Raw genomic sequence first — 24,879 nt, 5'->3', positions numbered from 1 at the left:
TGCTAACATACTTTTGGTAAATGTGGTGTTATAGGTCTGTTTTGTGTGTCTGTGATTTTAGTTACTTTATGTCACCTAACTCCAAGAATGAAAAGTAATATAAAATGGTTTTCTAATTGCAAGAAGTGATACAAATTCATTCAATTACATTCTAATCCAATATTAGGAAAAATAAAAAGCATAAAAGAACATGTTAAACAATTGATTCCGTCACATCTTTGATTAGCAGAATCATAGCCAGGTGGAAGAACAGTGAGCCAAGGCCCAGCTCTCCGAGGGCTCCGTGAACCTTCTCTCCAGTGCTCCTGTCCATTACGTACTGAAGCCCATCTGTCTTCCATTGCTGTTAGCATAATTACAGGAGAGGCTTTTCTTCCATACTTAATCTTCAGTATACCTTCTTCTGAAATCATGGGCTCAGGCCTTCCAGCAGTGAGTTGGGACCCTGGCTGGGAGAATGATAGCTAGAATCCCATTCTAGTGTTTGCTATATTCACTCCTGCTTCCTAGCTCAGCTTCATAGCTGTCAGCCTCAATTCCCACTTTAATAGAATGAGGACACTATAGCTTTAAAAATAAAAACTGGAGGAAAAAAACGTAACTTCAATTCCCATAAAGGATGAAATTCACTTATTCTTTTATGTCTTGTGATTTTCATTCATTCATCAAATATTTTTGGGGTCCGGTTATGCCTAAGGCACTATCCACTGAGTACAGAGTCTTAACCCTGGTTAGTGAATATAATTAGTTCAAATTTTCTCACACTGAGTCAAATTTGATGTGGTATGGCAGCTAAGAGAATTGTGAGAATTAAATTAGGTAACTTATATTAAGCATGTGCATATACAGAGTTCAGTAATTGTCAGCTATTATTATTTATATGATCTCTTTAATATTTAAATTTGTCAAGGTCTCCTTTGAAATAAACAATAACGAAAAACAAAAAACACTATCATGTAAGGAATGTTACCTAGCACCATCAAGCATTAAATAAAATATTTATAATAAATTAATATTGTTCTTTTTGTGCATTTATACATTTTATTTATTATTGTACATTACGTATAGATACTAGAACAGGATTTTGATTATTGAAAATAATCAATAATGAACAGAAATGCAGTGTAAAGAAAATAAAGTTTGTTTTAAAAGGAGAGTTTACATTTTAATGTGCTTATAGTGTTTTTGCTCTTTACTTTTTTACACCTTCAATTTTATAAATTAGTAATATTCCTAAATTATTTTCTTTCTATAGTTTTTTCTTTTGGTAGTTACAAGGAAAATTAAAACTACTATCATACTTCCAGAATTTCTTTACTCTCAGAATTTGTTCAGCTAATTCAAACATCTTTAATATCTGTTTCTATTTGCATTTCATTATTTGGATTATTTAAAGAAGGAAAGTATATAAACTAGATCTAGAAGTAGTTTCGCTCAACTGTTACTGAATCATTCTAGTTTATGCAATAGATATTGGACCATAGGATTTCTAGTAAGGAATCTCTGATTCAGAATGTAGAGAACCTCCTAAGGTCCTCATTTCTAACATTTGTTTCTTCTCTCTTTGGTACTCACTGTATGTTCCAGCTTTTTACTATACACAGTCTTAAGGTGACTTTTTCTTCTGCTGACTCATGTGTGTTCATTTACCCCGAAGAACACATATATATAATTTCTACCAGTGATATTTAGGAAGTATTTTTCACTACTATAAATTTTGAATTAGAAATATAAAATATCATTTTTGAGTCTAAGGAATGATCACATTGCCATAATTTTCAATTTGGAACATGTCTATTGCCTAAAGTGAGGTACATCCTTATTCTAGACTGCAGTAAAATTTTTTAACACTTAAAAAAGTAGAAATTCCAGGAAAATGTGTTTTTCTCAGCAACTATCTATGAAACAAAATTTAGGCATTTGAACTGATTTGGCAGCAACATGTTTTTCTTCTGAATGTGAAATTAAATTTGTGTAATGTCATGCCAATGCTAAAATAACATCTTATACATGGAATATCACCCCTTCTTTTAAAAAAAATAGCTCAGTGACTTATTTGTGAAAGGACTGAGACAGTGGTTCTCAAACTTTTATCTGCATAAAAAACACCTGACGAGTTTGTTTAAAAAATACAGATTCCCAGGCCCTGCCTAAAGATTCTGATTCAGTAGATCTAGGATGGGGCTCATATTCTAGGCAATTCTAATACAGGTGATCCTCAGACCACATTTTGAGAAACAAAGAGCTAAGATATGCTAAACTCACAGTGTTAGAAGTTCTAAGGGAAGTAGTATAGCATAGAGACTTAAGAGCATAGACTTGAAAATCAGCAGGATGCCAGCTAGAATCTGAGTGGTCTTGGACAAGTTATTTAACCTCTTTGATCACTTTATTTCCTCAGCTGTTAATAATAATAATTTTTAAAGAGGCTGATAAAACCTATTTCAGAAGGTTATTGAGAGTCTACAATATACTGATATAGATATAGATAAAATTTATGTAAAAGTACTTATTACAGAGCCTGGCAGAGGGTTAGCCCTCAATATGAAAGTAGCTGCTGGGGCCAGCTCCATGGCCAAGTGGTTAAGTTCACATGCTACGCTTTGGCAGGCCAGGGTTTCACCAGTTTGAATCCTGGGCACAGACATGGCACTGCTCATCAGGCCATGCGCCATGCAGCGTCCCACATAGCACAACCAGAGGCACTCACAACTAGAATATACAACTATGTACTGGGGGGCTTTGGGGAAAAAAAAAGATTGGCAACAGTTGTTAGCTCAGATGCTAATCTTCAAAAAAAAAAAAAAGCAAGCAGCTGACGCCATTAGTCATAGTGTAGTTTCATTATGTATTGTTGTTTCTACCTTTACCTTAAAGTTTTCTTTAGCTTCTTTTTTTTTATTGTGGTAACATTGGTTTATAACATATAAATTTCAGGGGTACATCATTATATTTTGATTCCTATGTAGATTACATCATGTTCATCTCTCAAAGACTAATTACAATCCATCACTACACACATGTGCTTAATCGCCCCTTTCACCCTCATTCCTCCCCCCTTCCACTCTGGTAACCACCAATCCAGTCTGTCTCTATGTGATTGTTTGTCGTTGTTTTTATCTTCTACTTATAAGTGATATCATGCAGTATTTGACTTTCTCCCTCTGACTTATTTCGTTTAGCATAATACCCTCAAGGTCCATCCATGTTGTCATAAATGGCTGGATTTCATTGTTTCTTATGGCTGAGTACTATTCCATTATGTGTATATACCACATCTTCTTTATCCGTTCACCCCTTGATGGGCATCTAGGTTGCTTCCAAGTCTTGGCTATTGTGAGTAATGCTGCACTGAACATAGGGGTGCATGTATCTTTACGCATTCGTGTTTTCAAGTTCTTTGGATAAATACCCAGCAATGGAATAGCTGGATCATATGATAGTTCTATTCTTAATTTTTTGAGGAATCTCCATACTGTTTTCCCTAGTGGCTGCACCAGTATGCACTCCCACCAGCAGTGTACGAGGGTTCCCTTCTCTCCACATCCTCTCCAACACTTGTTGTTTCCTGTCTTGTTAATTGTAGCCATTCTGACCAGAGTGAGATGATACCTCATTGTAGTTTTTTGATTTGCATTTCCCTGATAGCTAATGATGTTGAACATCCTTTCATGTGCCTATTGGCCATCTGTATATTTTCTTTGGAGAAATGTCTGTTCAGATCTTTTGCCCATTTTTAAATTGGGTTGTTAGTTTTTTTGTTGTTGAGATGTATGAGTTCTTTATATATTTTGGATATTAACCCCTTATCAGATATATGGTTTGCAAATATCTTCTCCAAATTGTTAGGTTGTTTTTTTGTTTTGTTGATGGTTTCCTTTGCTGTGCAGAAGCTTTTTAGTTTGATGTAGTTCCATTTGTTTATTTTTTCCATTGTTTTCGTTACCTGGCCAGACATGGTACTTGAAAATATGCTGCTAAGACTGATGTCGAAGAGCATACTGCCTATGTTTTCTTCCAGAAGCTTCATGGTACTGGTCTTACATTCAAGTATTTAATCCATTTTGAGTTAATTTTTGTGTATGGTGTAAGATAATGATCTACTTTCATCTTTTGCACGTGGCTGTCCAGTTTTCCCAACACCATTTATTGAAGAGACTTTCCTTTCTCCATTGTGTGTTCTTGGCTCCCTTGTTGAAAGTTAGCTGTCCATGGATGTGTGGGTTTATTTCTGGGCTCTTGATTCTGTTCTGCCAGGGTCTGTGTTGGCACACCTATTCTAGGTCACAGTAATGGCTCCTGCCAATGTCTCAGTCCCTACAGGGGCCTCACCTCTCACCGAGATGCCCTCAGAGCCTATCAGATGAATCTCTTTTCACCAAAAAACTGTGCACCTTTCTTTCTGGCTTTTTTAGGTTGACTTTAGGTTGCTTTCTGAAACAGGTAGATTTGTGTGGGGGGGCCCTTCAAGAGCTGGCTTTTTTCCCCTTATGTCCAGTAGCTTTTCTGGGGGTATTCCCCATTGTAGTTAATAGCCAGCAAAGCCAGATATTATGACACTTGTCTCTGTTGTGCTGAGTCCAAAGGATGCTTATAGTGGTAGTGCTCTCCCGCTCAGGTCCCCCACTCCTCCAGGGAAGGCTGCATACCTTAGGATTGCTCCCAGCTGGCCATGAAGCACCACAGCTTACAAAGGGGGCTTTTTTTTCTCTCCAGAAAGGAATTTCTGCCTCTTGCACCTAAGTCAGGACTGTCCCTTGTTGCAGGGGTTCTTTTTATCCAATTTTCAGTTCTCTCTCGGGGGTAACTGTTCCCAGAATAGTCGTAAATTTGTTGTGTCGGTGGGAAGAGGTGAGTTCAGAGTCTACCTACACCACCATCTTGACACCTCTCTTTCTTTAGCTTCTAAGTAATATACTCATCCTCCATTTTATCGTAAGTCTTCTCCTGCCCAACACACATCAACACGCACACACAACATGCTTTTCCAAGAAATGCCTAAAGAACTGGTTTGGCATTTTGGCATAAGACTGTAAAGTTATTGAGTGTTGGGGTTTTTTTTTTTTTTAACCCTTGGCTTATCTACAAAAACTGATAAATGTTTGTTTGAACATTTTCATAACTAAATATATAACTAGGAGAAAGCCTTAGGAATTTTGCTAATCCCTCAATCTTTTATGAGTTTCATTGAATTGATTTACTAATTATGAGTTTTGTGGGGCACATAAAGAAATAAACAAGTAAGCATTGTATTCTGAGAAATTTATTTTAGGACATCCATGTAGGAACTAACTTTGCAAATACATTTTCTTCTCTTCTGTTTCATCCTGAGACTATTGTAAGAAGCTTAACCAAGATTTTGCAATTTGATTTGACAAAGAATGACATCAGAGATGGCTAAGCATGTGTTAATTGCCTCTTCAGTCCAGAATCAAAATCAAGGTATTTTATGGAAGGATGCGAGCTCTGCTCCAACACCTTTCTCCCAGTTTTCCCAAATGGAGATATTTTTCTTAAAAAATACAGATGTTAATGTACAGAGACAACTGGATATATCCTAATCCTTACTAGGTCCCTTCATCTGTGGGATAGAACTGTCCAGTTCAATAGCCATGAACCTTCCTTTTATTGTTGTACAGGCTTACAAAGTTCTGCTTTCAAATTATTGTTCATTCTATTGTAGAGACATTGTCAGTTCTTCTTCTAGTGGATTATAAATTATTATGTCTTTCTTTTAGCTACTAGTTATGTTTTGAACATTTTTCATAAGCCTATAGGTGTATTGCATAAGAAAATTAAACATACATAGTCATTGCATCTGTTCCCTGTTCCCACATGTCACTTCTAAGCTGGAATGTGAAAGGCATTCATCCACTGAGAGGAGCTATTTCCTTAGGAAAAGTTTACAGTATAAGTTAAGGAAAAACCATTGAGCTGCTATCTATTTTTTTAAATTAAATTAGATATTTTTAAATGCTTAATATTAGTGATTAAATTTTAATGTTTATCACTGAATAGTTTTTTCTGTAAAGGTTTTCTGTTTTTGTTTTAATGGACGAGATTTGAATGAATGTTGTAGAGAAAGGAAGATTAATCAACATTGTGTGATTATTTTTACAGTTGCATAGCCTGAAAGGATAAAGTTTGGTTTAAATATGTGTATTAAACTGTTATTTTCTTGAAGGAGTGTAGTGAACTTTACCATTAAAATAAGAGTATATGAATTAGTTTTCTTCTCTGTTCTTATGACATCGAGTGGGAGATGATATGTAAATTCACAGTACACAGAGTTATGACTATCTGACTTTGTGAGTGTCCTCTGCATTTACTGACTGGTTATATACTTTACCCACTCCAAAGCCACCCAACCCCACTCCCCCAGTGCCAGTTCACTCTGAATTACTAGCACCACTTGGTGGCCAAAGCTAGGAATTGTGTAAAGCACCAACATTTTCTTCCCCACTAGCATGTTATCCATCACTAGACACTTCTGAGCTGGAATGTGATAGAATTTCATAGCTGTATCTGTTGTGCTGTTGAAGGATCTAGCTCTGTAAGGAAAGTTAAAAATGTAAGTCAAGGAAGATAGTTAAGCTTATATGATGTTTTTAATTTAAAAAATAAGTTTATTATGAGTTTTGGTGCTTTCAGAATAGAGAAATAGTTTTATATTTTGGGTATAAATAACTTTCCACAGAAATAAATTATTAAAGTAGTCATAAATATTTCAATTTCTCATGAGGATAACATTAGAGGGAGCCAAAATTTGAAACTTTTTTAATACCAGTTGTTTTGACTAAGTGCTTATTTTGTGTATAAGTAGAAGGTTAAATAAAATTATACTGAGCATTGCAAAAGTGTTACCATAGACTAGGGAGCTATTTCACTAAATTCTGGAATATATGATATTAGCAGGAACATTATGAGCACTAAACAGACTTGCAGTTGGCCGTGACTTTAGGTGGGAATGTAGGTTAAATGTTTTTAGGTGTGATTGCTCTGACCCTTTTTAAGTGAGCTCGTAGTTTTGGAGAGAAGAGAGAAGACATACAACACAACAGAAGGACATGTAACTAACTGCTGGAGATTTGCCCATAAGACTTATGCCAGAATCTGAGAGGAACTATTGGGGTAGCATGATGTTCTTCAGTGTAAGGGGTATCTGAAAATTTATATCATCATAAAAGGGGGAATTGAACATATCCTAGGGATTAAGTTGAGGAGAAATCTGAAAGTAACTTTATCTTTGGGAATTCTAGAGATTCTGGGAGTCATTAATTAGGTTTTTATTTTCTCTGAATTTTTGAAGGAACTGCTACTAGCAAGAGAAGCTTTGGAATAGACTCAATAGAACAAGTATAACTTTGGGAAGAGGAATGTCTCATGGAGGGTTTGCATTTGAGTAGCTCCTTTTAAAAAAGAAAAATGGGAAATGGGTAGCTGATGGGCTTCCCATATACTTGGGGGGATGAAAAAGTTGAAATGATGGTGGAATGCATTTTGGTTGATTGGTCCAGTAAAACAGATATGTAAAGACATTAGAAATGTCTTGCTCAATGGAGCTAACATCTTAAGACTTGCACCCAGTTGCTCAACATGTTTACATCTGTGGGTAGGCTTTTCTGTTGCTTGCATAGGCAGTCAGAAAAACTGAGGGATTCTGCCAAGGAGGAATCACCATGCCTTGCTCTATCAATAACGCTGGGAATCAGACAGTCGGTGGGGGATCCTGAAGCTTGAATAAAGAATGTACCTCCTTACTCTGTATGTGTGTGTGTATGTATGTATTGTATATGTATGTAGGTGTGTGTGTGGAGAGAGAGAGAGAAAGAGAGAGAATATAACAATAGAAACCACCATTATATTACTTATATAGCATTTATTATAGGCCAGGCACTATTCTAAGTGCTGTACATATATTAACTCACTTAATCTTCACAAAACTCTATTAAGTAGTACTATTATCTCCATTTTACAAATGAGGAAACTGAGGCATAGGGAGATTAAGTAACTTACCCAAGTTCCCATAGCTCTTAAAGAGCAGAGCTGGAACTTGAATGCACCCTGATAATCCAGGGCTAGGCAGAGTATTCTTGTTTGGCCACTTTCATTGGAGGATGCCTCAAATGCTTAAATGGAATCAGAGTAGCTTGTAGTTGCCCAAGAAGTAAACAGGGCTATCCCTGGAATCCCCTGTTTCTGGAAGACATTATATACCAACCTATAATTCAAGGATCATATAGACATGTCTGCATAGGAAGAAAGACTTTCCCCTTGACGTCCCTTGACGTACTGCTCTGAGATCATTGTTAAGTCCTGGTGGCCTACATGGGGAGAGTAAACAAAATGCCCTCCACTAGTGGATGAACTAAGTGAACAGAATGGGTTTTATGTTGGTTTATCAGAAGTTTGAAGGTTTGCTTTTTGTTTTTGTTTTTGTTTTTTTCTGTTTTGCTTATCAGAGCCACTCTGAAAGCTTTGTCAAGGTTGGCCTGAATTCTAAATAAAGGGTCTGTTCTGGTAAGACTGGTTACCTATGAGTGTCAAATAGGGTGGCTAAGAGTGGTGGTTCACAAAACAAACTGGATTTGAGACCTAGTTCCACCACTAACTAGCTCTGTTACTTTAGGTAAGTTATATAACCTCATTAAATGTTTGATGATATTATCACATCATCATTATCATTATTATTCTCAGCCTATGAGAAAGTTATTAGTTGTCAGTGATCTGATGAGGGAGATGACATGGAGTAGCCTCTTTGAGACACTGTTGTTCCCAAGGATTCAGGAAACAGCACTGTGGATCCAAGTCCATCAAGAATGTCTCTTGGGTACCCTGGTGAAGAGAATAGCTCCACTGAGAAGGATGAGGGGCTTCGGATGAGGTAGTATAGTGCTGAAACTCCTACTAGTCACCTGGCCTAGTCTTGAAAAACAGCATTCATTGCGTTTGATTCAAAGTGTAATGTAATTGTCGAAGCCCTGTGCCAGTTAGAAGGCTGCTGGAGATGTTCTGCAGTGTCTTGCTTTCATTAGGTTTCTGTATTTTGAGAATGAATGTGGTCACAGGCTAGAAGGAAGTAGACATAATTCTCTTTAGCTCTCCCTCATTGAATAAAGATATTTAAGAAGGTACATAAGGAAGGATATAGCCCAGTGTAACCTGCTTATCTGAACCCAGGCATGATCAAAGAAGGTATAAAATGGAAGAGGACATTACTGTGCTGGTAGTGCATTGAGGGTTTGGGGTTGAACTCATTCCTTATTGGAAACTGGAGGCTCTGGGGACACCCTGGGTATGATTTTTTAAGGACATTTAAAGGCTTTAAGCAACACAGGAGAGGCTTACCTAAAAGAGTAGCTGGGTGACTGTATAATACATCTTTGGGGAAACCCTTTAATAGAAAGAATCCTATTTGGAGCATATCTACCTTGTTTGTTCTTCTATATATAATTTGAAAAATTATATATATTTAATTTTCCACACTATGAACAGAATCTAATCTCATTCTCACCTGGCATTTAGTAAATCAGCCATTTCATCTACATTGCCAATTTCATAAGCTAATTTTAAAGATGCCCTGCTTTTAATATAAAAATCTCTGTAAAAATGATGAAAACTTACTTTCTCAGTGAAGCTTTTTGTTTTATAAATATTTGGTTTTTCTTCTTGTAGGCTTTCTTTTCTTAAAATTACATCAATTTGTACTTCAAATAGTCATTTTCTTTTTTACTTTATTTCAATAACTAATAAACTTTTAGGTGTCTTCTATTAGTCCGTAATTTTTGGTCTTAAAATTTACCGTTTTTATTTTTTGATAATAAGCAGTATTCCATGATCTTCTTTGTTCTTGAATCTCTAAAACCCACTGCAAGTAACCAGACTGTCACTACCTGGAGCACAGCCACATTGTTTTGTCACTGTACCTATGGCTGTCTTTTGTACGTATCAGTGACACTGATGACCCAGTAGGGCGTTCACTTTATTTTTCCAGCTCCAGAGATGAGTTTGTACTGATTCATCCACACTTTTCACCTATCCTGCTTATGACCAATGGTGTACTAACTATATTAACGATAGACTTTGTTATGACTAACAAAGATTTAAAATATAATTTGTGTCTATGGAGTTGTTCAGAAATTTACCCTTGATCCAGCTATTCCTGATTATGTATCTGTCTCCACATTAGACTAGGAGCCCTTTTGAGGACAGGGACCTCATCTTTGTATTTCCAGCTCCTGGCTCAGCATGTGCCACCATCACCCTCTTCATTATCATCATCAGAGCTAGCATTTTTAGTCTTGGGTACTGTGCTAAGGACTTTACATGAATTTTCTCATTTAATTCCTCTACCAACCACGTAAGTAATATGACTATCCTTATGGAAATGGAGAAACTGAGGTTTAGAGAGCTTAATTAGTCTAAGATCAAGAGGCTCCGTTACTTTTTTTTTTTAACCAAACTGGAGAAAAGCCATTTTGGATGCAGATTCAATGTTCATCTCATTTGCATCATATTCAAAACAACAGCTCTAATCAGCCACAGAAACTATAGACAGTGTAGAAATTTTCATTATGCTTGTCCCTATCAGAATTTATAGTCTTATCCACAGGAGTTTCTCAGAATTATTGTACGTAAACATTCATAAAGGTAGTCCTTAATTTAAAAGAGGTCTTTATTCTAAAGTTCATTTATAAGTCAGATGCCTTTCCATAAAATACTTAAATTATGGATTGGGTTCCCAGACTACCCTATAAAAACTGTGTGCACAAATGAGCTAAAAAAAAGATGTACCCCTATTCTCCCAATGAGAAGATCCCCTCCAGAAATTTTGACCTACTTCAATATATAAAAGTTTAGAAATATCTCTTGTAATATTTAATTTAATTTAGCTACATATACATACATATTTAAAATTACCTATCTTAAAATACATTAATCTAGAAATATTGCTTCTCTCCACTCCCACTTTTCGAGAAATAATTTTATTCAACTCTTAATGTTCATCTTTTTAACGTTAACGTCTCTGTCACTTCTAGAGCCACTCTTTTTTTTTTTTTTTTTTTTTAAAGATTTTATTTTTTCCTTTTTCTCCCCAAAGCCCTCCGGTACATAGTTGTGTATTCTTCGTTGTGGGTCCTTCTAGTTGTGGCATGTGGGACGCTGCCTCAGCGTGGTTTGATGAGCAGTGCCATGTCCGCGCCCAGGATTCGAACTAACGAAACACTGGGCCGCCTGCAGCGGAGCGCGCGAACTTAACCACTCGGCCACGGGGCCAGCCTCATAGAGCCACTCTTTAAGTCATTTTCATGACATGACTGTGAGAAGGCTCTAGGACAGGGAGGGGGTAGAGAGGAGTCTGCCAGGTGCAGTCCAAACAAAAGGAGCTTCAAGAGAGGGGAGAACTGGCAGGAGAACCTCTCCATCTGTAAGTGTGGCTCACAATTCAAGTTTTCCCTTATTGGAGGATGCCTAATTGATTCTCTAAGTAGACAGCAATCTATTTGGTTGAATGATGCCTATAAAAGTGACTCAATATGTTTTATTCCATTTTTTAAAATATGTTAAATGTACCTTAAAAAATAAATACAACTTCAGCGTTCTGTTCTGAGTGTTTTAATTTTAGCCAAGTGCCTATTTGTAGATAGTCAAGATAGTCCTGCATTACCTGAAATGTAGGTCATATGTAATACCTTTAACGGCTCTTAGCATTGAAAAGTTATAGGTGTAACCCCATCCCATATGTAATTTTTTAAAAATACTAAACTGTAAGTTAATATAAAGAATTTTATTAGTTATAATTTTTCCTATGACAACTACTTCTGTGGTTTAGTATTTATTTTTATTTTTTTGCTATTTTAAGTTTGTGTTTGGTTTACCTTTTGAGAAATCTGGCATAACCTTTGGCATAAAACTTGGTACAAGAGGACTGCTGTTAATTTCCAACCTTTAGAAATAGCTTCTTTGTACCCATAAGTTTATGAAGAAGGAACTTTGGTGAAGTTGTCTATACTTCCTCCTGTAAGAAATACATGCATAGAAGTCTGTGAAAAGTTGTCTCTAGAGAAATGTTGCCCTGAATCTCTCCCCACAGTCTTTTTTACCAAATGGGTAAATAAAAGGTGTGTTTATTTTGAGAGAGTGCGTTAGTTTTTATTTTACTTCAACAAAAGGAGACAGGATTTTCCCCAAGTGTATATTCTTAATACTATAACAAATATATCATGCTGAGCAAATAGTTTTAAGACAATTGCTGCTGAAAACATTAGTAAAGATGATGAGATTCTTCATTTATGTTGATTGCTGTTTTAGGATATTCTTGGAATAGAAACATATATCAGCTATTTGCTTATATAGTGAAATTTGTTTTTATAATAAAGCTCTAATTTCCTAAGTTTAAAATATTTTCTGAAACTGGGGCACTGGAGTTCTGCAGTAATGTCGGCTTTGAAGTTCATGTGTCCGTGACCCTACATAACTGCACTAAATTCATCTTTCTCATCCATTTAGTAAATCTACCAGATTTTACTTCATTATTAGAATATGTTTCTCCAGTACCAATTAGCTGGACATGTGTGTCTCTATTGTAATATATTATGTCTTTCAAAGGTCATCATATTCCTATAATCGTACCATCGGGACAGTTTGTAATGGCAACTTTTTTGTTTTTATGTTTGGCTTGGCTTTGCTGTGTTGTGTCCTTTAAGGGCCATATGTGGTCACTAGTCAGCTATCTCCACTATGGGGCTATGGCAAGATTTCAGCATTCTTTAATGTTTTCATGGTGGAAAATCTTGAATTTGTTTATATATATGACAATTGCCTACATCTTTGTGTTTTCATTCTTTTCCATTGAATTCATCTTCTGTTCAGCTAAAATTGTGTTGTTTCTCATTTTGCATTTATATAATAATTCACTGTCTAAAACTCATGTCTTTCTAAATAGATAATAAGTTTGTGGTGAAAGATTAATTAGGAAAGATTAATTGGTAGACAGTTTTTAAAAATGTGCTTCATAATTTTAAGTTTTTGACATCACTTTTATTTATTTTAAAATTTACATTGAAAACACTGCTTCTGAAAAAATAAATGAAAACTACATACAAATTCCTGGATGGATGAATGAATGAATTCTTGAGTGAAATTAAATATTAACTTTAAGTCACTTTTTCTTTTTGGAAGAGATGCAGTATAAGGTGGTTGCTGTATAGTCGACTAGTGTGAAGTATTTATACTACGTGGAGTGCTGTGTTAGTATGCTGCTTTCTATTAAGTAGGTTTTGTGAACTGTGACAGAGAGAATGACATGAAGTCATATTTACGTACTTACTTTCCCTGCCATTATCATTATTGTGGATTATTTAATAATTTTTACAAATCATACTCTGGCTACAATAATTGATTAAAAGAAAAAACTGACATTAAGAGATTGTGGTGTCAGAAAAGACATTACACTCTTGAAGGCAAAATGAAAAACAGAAGTCTTTAAGGAAACAAAGTAGAAAACAATATTACCAGAGATTGTATTAATTAGTCAATACTTTAAAATGTTAAAGTGATGTTTTTTATTGGTAGTATATTTATATTGTTTTAAAATATAGTTTAACATTGTTTTAAAATATAGTTTAATAACCCAGTTATGCTTTTACATTTTGGTAACTGTATACTTAACTAGTATTTTGTCATTTTTTTAAATTTTAAAATGGTCTTTCAATAGTAGATGTCTTGAATTTTTCAGTTCATAAAACTGAAAAAAATTTAAGATTTAACAAAGTATCATTATTGACTCTAAGGTGATAAAAATGTAGTTGTAGTTACAAATAAAAGATAATTTTTGAAAGAGATAATTAACCAGGTGAGGTTAAACAACAGAAAATGATTTATGGTGATTTTATAAAATAATGACAGTCTTCATTTTAAGCTACAATGTAAAGTGCTTTATTCTGAGATTATGTATTGTGGCAGAAGCTAAAACTGCCTTTTTTCTTACAGTGCCAGAATACAACCTCTTTTTCTTTTTGCACTAACAAGACTGCTTTACCACCACAGCCCACTCTAAGTAATTAAATCAATCCTTTGTACTTACCGTATTCTCCTCTAGTGACGGTACTAGATCTGATTATATGCTTCATGCATATTCAAAGTACCGCACTGACAGCTCTTTAATGAGCTCTTACTTAATCAGTATGAACAATGTTCATCTTGTTCTTTTTTTCCTCATGCATTAGAGCTAGGAACAGTTGGGAAAAATGAAACATCCAGCATTCATTTGAAAAATATATTGTACTTTGAAAAGTGTCTAAGCTGAGGAAGTTGCATTCTGCCCTTTAAAAGTCTGATGGACAAATTGGATTACTAGTATTGGATTAAATAACAAATGGTTAAAGGAGAAATGAGAAAAGCTCACTGTGATCACAGGCTTTAATATTTTTTGTTACTTATAAAGCTAAAGGGGTCTTTAACCAGTTATTAAAGTCAGGATTAATTTGTAATGGTTCAACTTACTGGCTTTTAAAAGCTTTTTAAATTTAAAAAATTTTAAATCCCTAAAAACAATAGTGTAATGATGTATTAGAAGAAAATTTAATTTTTTTATTACTAAGCTAAGTATAGATTTCCATCACCGTGTACTATCTCAGAATAAGGAGTTAGTGTTACAGAATTGATTTAACCTCAAATATGTTTTTTCAGTTAATTTATATAATCTATGTAGCAGTATGTAGTGTGTTTTTAAATATTTCTTATCGTTAGGCTTATTTCCTTTTGAAACATGAGACTCTTGTAGTATTAGACATTTCCTAACAATTAGGGGAGGAGGATCTTTTATTCTTACCTGGAAATCACAGGCATGAGTTAAACTGAAAATAACACAGTACCACATCAATATTGTTATTCTCATGCAAGCAGTCTTCCATTGAAGAAAATGATGCTAATTTAAGAGTAGGCTAGTTGCTACTAGTATTGCCTGAAAGCCTCAATTATAGGTTAAGTTAAACTCAAAACAAAGTTTTAATATGTCTATATTTTTAGAAGCCACTTAGGTTATGAACACAAGAATTAAGTCTTTAATCAGAAAATAAAATATCATAAAAACTATGCCTATTAATATTGCACACATGTGTCATTTCACTGATCAAAAAGGCCTTCACCAGGGTACAATTGGCCTTTTTCCAAATTGCAAGCTTTTTCTCAGCTTTTTCTTTTTACTCTTTCTTCTTTTGTTGCTACCCAGGGATTTGTGCCTATCGCAGCCTGTATCACATGATCAGTGTCAAGACATCACATGGGCCAAAGTGAATACAAAACCAGCTACTCTAAAAGAGAGATTAAAAATACTGTAAAACAATAAAGACTTTTGTTCATACACTAAAAGAATCTGTCCTAAGTTTGCTTCATACCGTAAAGTATCAGCAGCATCTAATGAAGGCGCACATCCTCACTGTTCTCCCTAATGATGAACAACAGATATCTATTTTACAGGGATATTCTGAAGTACATGTTTAATCTTTTGCACACAGATCAGTTCTTTATATTTTATTTTCATTCTAAAAATTTCCAAAAATTTCTATTAATGTAGAAATAGTTAAATAAATTATGGTACATCCGTAATTTATGCAAGTATTAAAAAGAATGAGGTTAGATCTTTGAACAGCATGACAAAAGCAAATCACAGGATAATATATAATATGATCTCACTTATATTAAAAAAAACACTGTATGTGTCTATAGATAAGGTACATACGTGTGTGTGTGTGATAGACAAAGCTATCTGTGTGGTCTGGAAGGAGATATGCTAAACTGTAATAGTACTTAATAGTACTTACGTCTGGAGGAGGAGTGGGGAATTGGGGAGGGTGAGATTGGTGAAAGAGGGCTTGACTTTTTACTCAGTTATACCTCTGTACTGCGTGAATTTTTAAAATGGACTGCTAATGTATTTGAAAGTTAAAAGAAAATATCTCACTTAAAAAGAAAATGAAACTTAAGGAATTAGCTGGGATATTTAATTTTTTGTTGGATATTTAAGTTAACCCTATGAATCTTTACAGAAGTTGGACTGAAGTATTAAATAATGGCTTAGCAAATCAATAAACAAATTATAGATGAAATCCAGAAAAAAAAGTCAAAGAATTGTAAATTTGACTAGGTAAAATTTGAAGGGAGAGAAAGGAAGAAGATGGGGAATTAATATTTTTCTTGAGTATGATTGTGGCCTACTTCTACATGAACAATACCGGTTATATACTGACTTTTGAAGGGGGGTCGTATGGATGATGGAAGTGCTATTAGGGAAAGTGAATTTTAAATGTGCAATTAGTAAATTTGTAATCTAAAATTTTAGATTACCTCTCTGCTCATGTTTTGTGATTTACTGAACATTACTGTGTTCATTATAATGTTTTTTCAGATAGCTACAGGTATTTTTTATAAGTCATTAATATTTGGAATAATTTGCAAGTGGTTACCCTATTAGGGATGATGAGTTCCAGAATGGTATATGCACATACATATCTTTAGTTTATTTTAGGGGAGGAAAATAAGAAAAAAGAACCCAAGTTGTTACAAGTGGAAGCTTTCACAAAATCTGTGGACTTCTCTGATCTTCCTGCTAGTCTTATAATTCTCATAATGTTTTTTTTTTTATCATGACCATATGTCTGTCAGCACCATGAGTTCCTCATTGAAACATAATAACAAGTCAGCCTCTGGGGAGGATTTAAAAGTTGGAACACTTTCTTTTTACTGTACTTAGTGTTGGTATGATCTGTAGAAATGTACAGGGGAACTGAAATGTATATGCTGAATAATACGAGCTTTGGAAGATTGGCTTATGAATTTTTAAATATTGATTTTTTTCATGTCTTGGACTTTAATCTTCTGTTATTATAAACAGTTTAATTTGTACTGTTGGTGTAGCTAAAATATGTTTCATGTTAAAAAAAGAACATGTACTAAATAAACTATTATTTGGCTTGTAAAATGTCATATAATAAGAAATAACTCTTCATGAATTATAGGAAGGAACACAGAAGAAGAAGAAGCTATGATGCAGGAATGGTTTATGTTAGTTAATAAGAAAAATGCCTTAATAAGGAGAATGAACCAGCTGTCTCTTCTGTAAGTACTCGTGACTATACCTGTTTTTCCTGCGACGTTGATGAATCTTAGGCTTTTTGCCTTCTTTGGGGTTTCATATTTATTAGACTTATTTTTTTTCTTTCCTTGAGATTACAGTATATTTTAAATAAATAGTATATAAGCAATTTTCATCTGAACAGTAAGAATTTTAAAATAGAGTGTAATATTTTTAAAAATGTATTATATAGAAAGCCAAGGAATATAAATAATTTTTGCATTTAAGAAATAAAGCACTTGTGCACAAAAAGGAGGTTTGGATTATATTAAGGGATTATATTAAGGATTATATTAAGAGGGGGAAAATAAATAAAATTGAAGTTTATTTAACATCAAATTTTGTTAAAAATTAAAATAACTCTTAATGAGGACAAAAGTACCTTTGTATTCTACAGATGGTGTTACCCTAAATTTTGGGATAAAAGATTAATGGCTTACACAGAAGTGACCTTTTTATCATAGCAAGAATTACAGTAAAATGGCGACTAGACCAAATGTAAGCATTCCTGGTCTTTGGCGTTTAGTTCAGTATAGGACTTAATGCTTGCTCCTTTTTGCTCACTAGCAATGTTCTTATCTTATGCCACCTAGTGTGGGAAGGAGCAGGCTTACATGTTTTATTTTAGCGAAAAACTCTTTTTGTCATTTCTGCCATACCTGAGCTTGATAAAAAGAGTTATGAAGAAGCACAAAACTGAACTAATTCTGGATTTTTAATCATCTCTGTATTAGACTTACACTGGTAGTACTTTCATGTTTTTTATAGTCTTTTCACATGGAGTTCTAGACAAAAGAATGTTTATTGTGAACTATGAAAAATATTTTACAAAATAGCCTTATAGCTGGCATTTAATACAAGGTGCATTGAAGAATGAGACTACTTATCCACAGATTAAAATATACCTCTGTGCAATTCAAAATTGAAGGAGAAAAATAATCGCACTAGTAAATACTCAAGCTGAGGAAGGTTTTAGGTTTGTGTATCATTTGTTTGGAGTAGCTTAAAGTTAAAGAGAAAAGTCAGTTATGAGTCCTAAAATCAATGTAACCTAAAGGTTCTTTTAAGTGTTTAATGATTTAGTAATTAGCATATTGATGAACTTTTTGCAACTTGCCTAGGGAAAAAGAACATGATTTAGAACGCCGGTATGAACTGCTGAATCGGGAATTGCGGGCAATGCTGGCCATTGAAGGTGAGAAATGCTGTGGTGGAGTGAGGGATGTGCGGTGTCAGTGTCAGAGGTTTAAAGAGTGTAATACACTTCTGGTCTCACTAGGTGTGGCCCAACTAGGACCCAACAAGAATTACAAATAAATGCTTTAGAGGCAGAAATAGTCACGTAAAACCTCAGGACCCTAATCCAGATAGATAATCATTATGCTTGCTATTAAACACAAAAGTGTCTTAACTTTTGTCAGTAAGCTTAAATGTGCACAAAATGGAAAATATAGGGAGTTAAATGATTTAATTACATTTTACTATGTGCAATTTAAAGTTGTTTCCAGTAGGGAGGTTTTGGAAACATTTATCATTTTGATTTTTCACATTCAGACTCTAAATTTTTACCTTAATATTTAATTGATGTCACCTGTCCAGTCTACTTTAGTTCTTAAGATTCCAACTTCTATTAAGTGAATATTCAGGCAAAGATTGGCAGAGGAGATAAATGAAACACTTTCACACTTTTCATAAAGCTTTTAAATGAATTATATGGTAGTCCTAAGGATGGTTTATACTATCAGTAAACATCAGCTAGCTTAACTATAGTATTTACTATTTATGATTATTTTAAAAAATTCTTAGGTGTTTTAGAATGCTGTTCTCCTTACACCTCTTAGTTGAAAATGTCTTATAGTTCAAAGATGTCTGCTTAAAAGCTAATCCTCTGGGCTCTGTAAAATGGACCTTTTTGTCTAATCAATGCAAATTGATTTTCCTATTCTATATTGACCTCTTAACCCATTGACTGTCCATGGTAATTTCCTTCTTCACCTGATAAGGTACCTGATCCATAATAGGTCAATTCTAATTAGTTCAGAAACTGGAAATTTTAGTTTGTAAGGGAAAGCCAAATGAAACCATACATTTTAAAATATCTTAATTAATATTGTTATTAAATAAAATACATGCTATTTATCTAACTAGTATCTTATACATTTATAGAAGTTTTATTTTTTAATTACTTTTATATCCACAATCTCATTTGATAAATGTGACTGACAATATTTGTATATCCTTGTTTAGAAATCAGACTTACTTTATTTAAAAGGCTTCAGATAGCTAATTTCCTTCAAGTGGCTATCCGAATGTATCAAATTATGCCATTGATAATGACTGTAAAATTTGTCAAAATTATTTAAGAAGTTCTATGAAACTTGCCATTGAAAGAAAATGCACAAGTATACTAAATGGTATTTTTCCTCTTCATATAATTTTTGTAGTAACAGTACAGTCTTTAAAAGAGATTGGAAAGCTAAATAGTCAGTTGAAAAGTATGTACAGCAAATACTATTTATATGGTATATATATGTATGTGTAATATGAAATGTATATATATAGTATGTATAATATGTAACTCATTATACAGTTTATTCTTTATAGATTCATTATACATTACACTCAATACAGAGTATTAACATTTTTTTTTACCCACTCTCTCATGTATACTAAGTTAAATCATCCCTAAAATACGACTTGATACCGTACAGTTGACTTCTAAGGCAGATATTGCTTCTATCCCAAAACCAGTATTATACCAAATTCTGTCTTAAAAGGAGGGCCGTGATACATATAAAAGATCCCACTGTCATCAGCAGTCCTATCCGTGTGTACCGGACCTGCAGTCTTAAATAATCTAACATTTCATCTGCCTGCTCTTCTTGTACATACAGAAGACCATATTTTTGAAGAAGAGGTGAAAAAATAGTTTTTCCTTTTGAAACACCTTTAATACAATTGCTAGTTTTTTGAGATTTTATTCTGTTTTATTTTTTAATTAATATTATCATCCCATATGTGATGGTGCCTTAAGTCTCTCAGCTAGTTTCTGTTTCTGATTGAGGGAAAAAAAGAGACTTGAGGAAAGAGGCAGCCTGTTGATGACAAATAAAGACACTTTCTTAGAGAGAGGCCTTCCCACCAGCCTGGGCAGTACGTGGACTTGCTTGTCCTAGAGAGGCACGGATATCATGATGTTCAGTTCTGTGAAGACAGTGTCCTCTGAGCTAACCCTTAGAATGGGCACGTGTGCAGTTCAGTAGCCTTTGGGAATGTTAAAACACCCCAGGAAAACACATGAATAGGCAACATTAATTGGTTTTGTTTTGCTTTCCTTTGTTTTAAAGTTCATTCCTCTTTTCTTTCCCATCTCTTCTACCTGGTAGCCATAAGATGGTTTTCATAATAAATAAACTAAAATCTTTTCAAAGAAATCTGCTGCTGAAACCATTCACCAGGAGAAAAGCACAGACTATTAATAGTCATAGCACACTGAAAGAAATATTAGCGGCTTGGTTTGAGAGAGAAAAAAAATTCAATATATCCATTATTCTGAGAATCCATTATCACTTTGGCCTGTTTTTTACCTTTCTTTCCCTGAGGGCTTTTTCGTAGCAGGAGTTTCACTCTACTGAGCTAAGTTGTAGCATCCCTTAAGCTAACAAACATCTTTTAGATACTTTTCCTATAGTTTTTTTGTTCCAGATTATTTAATGCCCCCTCAGGAAAGATAAATTCATTTCTGCACACATTGGGGTGGGCTTTTAGAAAGTGGTGTGTTCATTTTCTGCACAAGAAATGGATCTTCTCTAGGATTTTGTACATCTTGATTTATTCTTGGCTTAGAGTTTGAAGTGGGTGCTCTTCTAAAGGGATTTATGCATAGGTTCACTATTTTTGTAGTTATGGTTTATATGATAAGCTTTTTATATTTAAAATCAATATGTAATCCTGTGGAGGAGCTTATCCCCTAAAACCCCATTTGTAAATCTATTTTAGCTTTGTTACACAGCACAGCCACAGTCTTCCATAGATTGATTAGGTACAGCAGTAGAATCCTATCAAATGGCCTGCTCTGATGATGATGCAAACTCTTTCAGGATTGCTAGTTGACTGGAACTAAAGATAAGACTTGACTGCAATCCCCCAATGTGCTCTTTACAAAACTAGTGTTAATTTTCATCAAAGTGCCAGGCTTATTTATAGTGGCAAGGTTGAAGGGTTACTACAAGAACTTTAGGTCCTTTCTGTTAGAGTGTTTATAGGTATTTCTTTTGCCTTTTTTCTAAGGTAATTATCAACTTCAGCAAATAAACTGAATCGGAGAATGAATAATTGGCCCTATATATCAAAAAGAGTTTTTTTGTATTAACAAAACAGCTCACTGCAGATGGACATAAACAGAATCTCTTTATTTCAACACTTTGGCTCAAATGCAGCATCAAAACTTAATCCTATTTGTTGCGAGAGGATATGGCTTTTGTAGCAAAAGTATGATGGAATCTTTAAATTAATCAGAACTCACACTGTAGTCTGTCCAAGCCAAAGTCAGTGCATCTAGCTAGCTGTGACTGGTGTTATAGGTGAGTAATCCTTTCTTACAATGCATAACAGGTAACATAAATTTACGTGCAGGTTTTTCAAACATGACATTACATCTAGGTGAAGCTATTTAAAAGGGGATTTTAAATTTTTTAAATTTAGACTTGAACATACAAATGTGAATTGTGATCAACTTTAAGATATTATTAAATTTTTTAAATCATCAAAATAGTTTGTTTACCAAATTATCATTCAAATATGCATGTGTATGTTTATTAAATTTACTCCCATGAGAAAGCAAATACAAAGTAAAAGTAGTTTTGCTAGTGTAAAATCTACTCACCACACATAGCTATTTCCTGTACCATTGACTAATATTTTGTAGATACATGTTAATGTAGTAATGACATTTAATATGAAAAATCTTATAAATTTATGCTAGAACATTTTAAATTCTAATGTCAGTTAGAAATAATGAAAATTACCTAAATATTCATAACTTAAAAGTATTTTTGTTACAGTTAGGAGAAATGTCATTATTGAGCTAGGAAAAAGTTAAGATTTTAAAAATTATTCAGTACCGCAGGGGTTAAAAAAAGAGTTTTCTCTCTTTTCTCTCTCATCCATATATATTGTTAAAGCCTTATTTTTTAAAAATTAAAGAAATCTTGATATTTCTAGTTATCAATTAAAGCCTTAAAAGTGATGTCAAGTCGCTTAAGAGAAGGAATAATTTAATTAGGAAAATTATGTGTTGCTTTAAAAATTTTTATAATTTTATGTGTTGTTAAAATTTATTTTCTCTTGGTTTTAAAAATTTTTATAATTTTCAATTTAATTATATTTTTATGCGTGGTGGAGAAAATTTATTTCCCAGTCGTAAAGCTCTTATCAAAATCTTTTGGAAGTAACGAATTATAAACTAAAGCTTATAATCAGAATAATTTCTTGAGGTTGGAAATGGAAAAATTAATATTCATCAGAACTTGCTAATCTTAATAATTATAAAATTTAGTTACAAATCTTTTACAAATTTAGCAGGTTTTTCTCTGAGTTAATATTTCTAGAACTACGGTTACCTGAAATTAGACTAGATGACCTTTAAGATCTTTCCAACCTGAAGAGTCTATTAATTTTTCTGTTGTGTAGAATGAGACTGTTTAAGAACAAGAACCAGATTAGAAAATTGTCCAGAATTCCTGACCTCAGTTGCATTTAAATCCAAAGAGTAAAATTGTGATAGATAAATTATGTGGCTTTTCTTCAATGTTGCTGTTTTGTTAATTTTTAAATTCTTACATTCAGGAAAAAACTTTCCATAATAATAGTTTCTTTACTCCTCTTCATGCTATAGAATATTTCACTTCTTTTTTTACAAGAATATTATGTGGCCACTACATGTATTTATTTGTGTGATGCTTTGTATGCAATGTGGATAATTAATACATGGCATGTTTCATATATATATGTATGTCTGTATTTGAGTTTATAATGAAAGGAATAGTGGTAAAATTGAATAAACCATTCTAGCTTTTTGCTGCTATTCTAACCTTTATTGCATGATGATGCATCTAATTTTTAATTTGTAAATACAAGATAGAATTCCCTCTAGCACCATTTGCTTTCATAAAGCTGCTGAGCAGTTTGCTGTCTTGAATAAATTTTGCTTTGGAGGAGGTCGCAGGGATTTGAACCAGCACATTCTTGTGTGTTTTGTGAAGATTCACATGGTAACCAGCGGTGTGCATTGTTAGGTTTATCTGAATAAGCACCAGCCATGTGAGTTTTAACATGATTGCCCAGGGCAATGGAGAGAGAAGAGAGAAACCCGAAAGGATTGCACTCCTCTCTGTTTTTTGGAAAGTGCATTTGCTGGGGGAGGGGGCCGCATGAGTCAGTGGCCATGGTTTTGTGTGTGTGTGTGTGTGTGTGTGTGTGTGTTTAAAGCTGGTGTCCTGTTTCCCTCTAGGTCCTCATTTGTTCTGCTATCTGCCTCATCATCTACTTCTTCTTTTCATTGTTTACCTTCCTAATGAGGGAGGCGGGGTAGACTGGGGATTGATTGACAGCTACAAGCCCTTACAGTCTGGCCAGAGAGCAGTTGGCTTTGGTTTCAAAAGTGCTTTAAATGTTCGATTTGGTCCTGTTTTTATTAAACGAAACTGCTGCTCATCTTAAGGAAATGATCGGACCAGCAAAGAATAGGAAACATATTATTGGGGCCTAAAACCTTCAAAAAACTGTCCCTACCCATGGAAAGAGCACTGCCCATCGAGTTTTCCAACCTTTAACTTGGGTTTCAAACAGAAGTATGTAATTTTTCCTTTGCAAAAGTGCTTTGATTTGAAACCACCCAGCAAACCTCTCCAAAAGAAAACTGGCTGTGATGCGATCGAGGGCTGCAGTGTAATATTGCAGAGCAAATTTATTTTTTACTTCAAAGAAAAATGCTAATTAGCCGATTCACTACTTTTAAAGTTATTGTGAAGCATATGGCGCCCAGTGTGAGATACATCCAACTGCTAAAATAGAGCGAAGAGGAAATTAGCGAAGAATGGGCTGTATGGGGTGAGCACGGGGGTGGGGGAGGAGGATAGGTTCTCAGGCAGATTCTCTAGCCTTTTCAGAATGATTTTATCGCCCATCTCTGCTTCCCGCCTCCTCATTTACCCACATCCCCCACCACCAGCCCTCGGCCGACCTCTTCTAGGACTCCAGCTCTCCCTCCCCCACTTTGGCTGAAATCAGGTGCGCACCTCCGGCTGGCCGCCGGCTCACACCTGGTCACTTCTGCAGGTTCCGTCCCAGCCGTAGCCATCTCGATCTGCGAGAAGTATTTAGAAAGTAAGGTTTGAGGGGTGAAATCCTCACCACGACGGCCAAACTCTCCATAAAACACTAGCTAGTGGGACTCTATAATATGGTTTGCGGAGAAGTACAAGGAAACTGGAAAGGCGGGAAAGGGAGGGCAGGGGCCGGGTGTGCCGAGGCCCTTCGGCTGGGTAACGAGCCTCTCGTCCTCTGCAGACTGGCAGAAGACCGAGGCCCAGAAGCGACGCGAGCAACTCCTGCTGGATGAGCTGGTGGCCCTCGTGAACAAGCGCGACGCGCTAGTCAGGGACCTGGACGCTCAGGAGAAGCAGTGAGTGGGCGGTGGGGTCGGGATCCAGGCTCTGCCGCCTGCTGAGGGGCCGAGAAGTTCG

General features: G+C 34.7%; 1 protein-coding gene across 45 annotated transcripts in view; it reads left to right on the top strand.

Annotated features, from left to right (window-relative positions):
* Window positions 1-24,879, top strand: part of EHBP1 (EH domain binding protein 1) — a 479,572-nt gene that overhangs the window by 453,444 nt on the left and 1,249 nt on the right. For 44 of the 45 annotated variants that reach the window (XM_070572563.1, XM_070572581.1, XM_070572545.1 and 41 more), the window contains 3 exons: window positions 17,019-17,118; window positions 18,256-18,329; window positions 24,704-24,818. In XM_070572563.1, the coding sequence (XP_070428664.1) occupies window positions 17,019-17,118; window positions 18,256-18,329; window positions 24,704-24,818 (289 nt within the window). Of the gene's footprint in view, window positions 1-17,018; window positions 17,123-18,255; window positions 18,330-24,703; window positions 24,819-24,879 lie in introns of those variants that run through there. The other variant, XM_070572585.1, reaches the window with a different exon arrangement.

Source organism: Equus przewalskii, chromosome 14 (genome assembly GCF_037783145.1).
Source record: "Equus przewalskii isolate Varuska chromosome 14, EquPr2, whole genome shotgun sequence".
Classification (NCBI taxonomy): domain Eukaryota; kingdom Metazoa; phylum Chordata; class Mammalia; order Perissodactyla; family Equidae; genus Equus; species Equus przewalskii.
The sequence above is the reverse complement of the archived record's forward strand: the minus strand, read 5'-3'. Positions and strand labels throughout refer to the sequence as shown.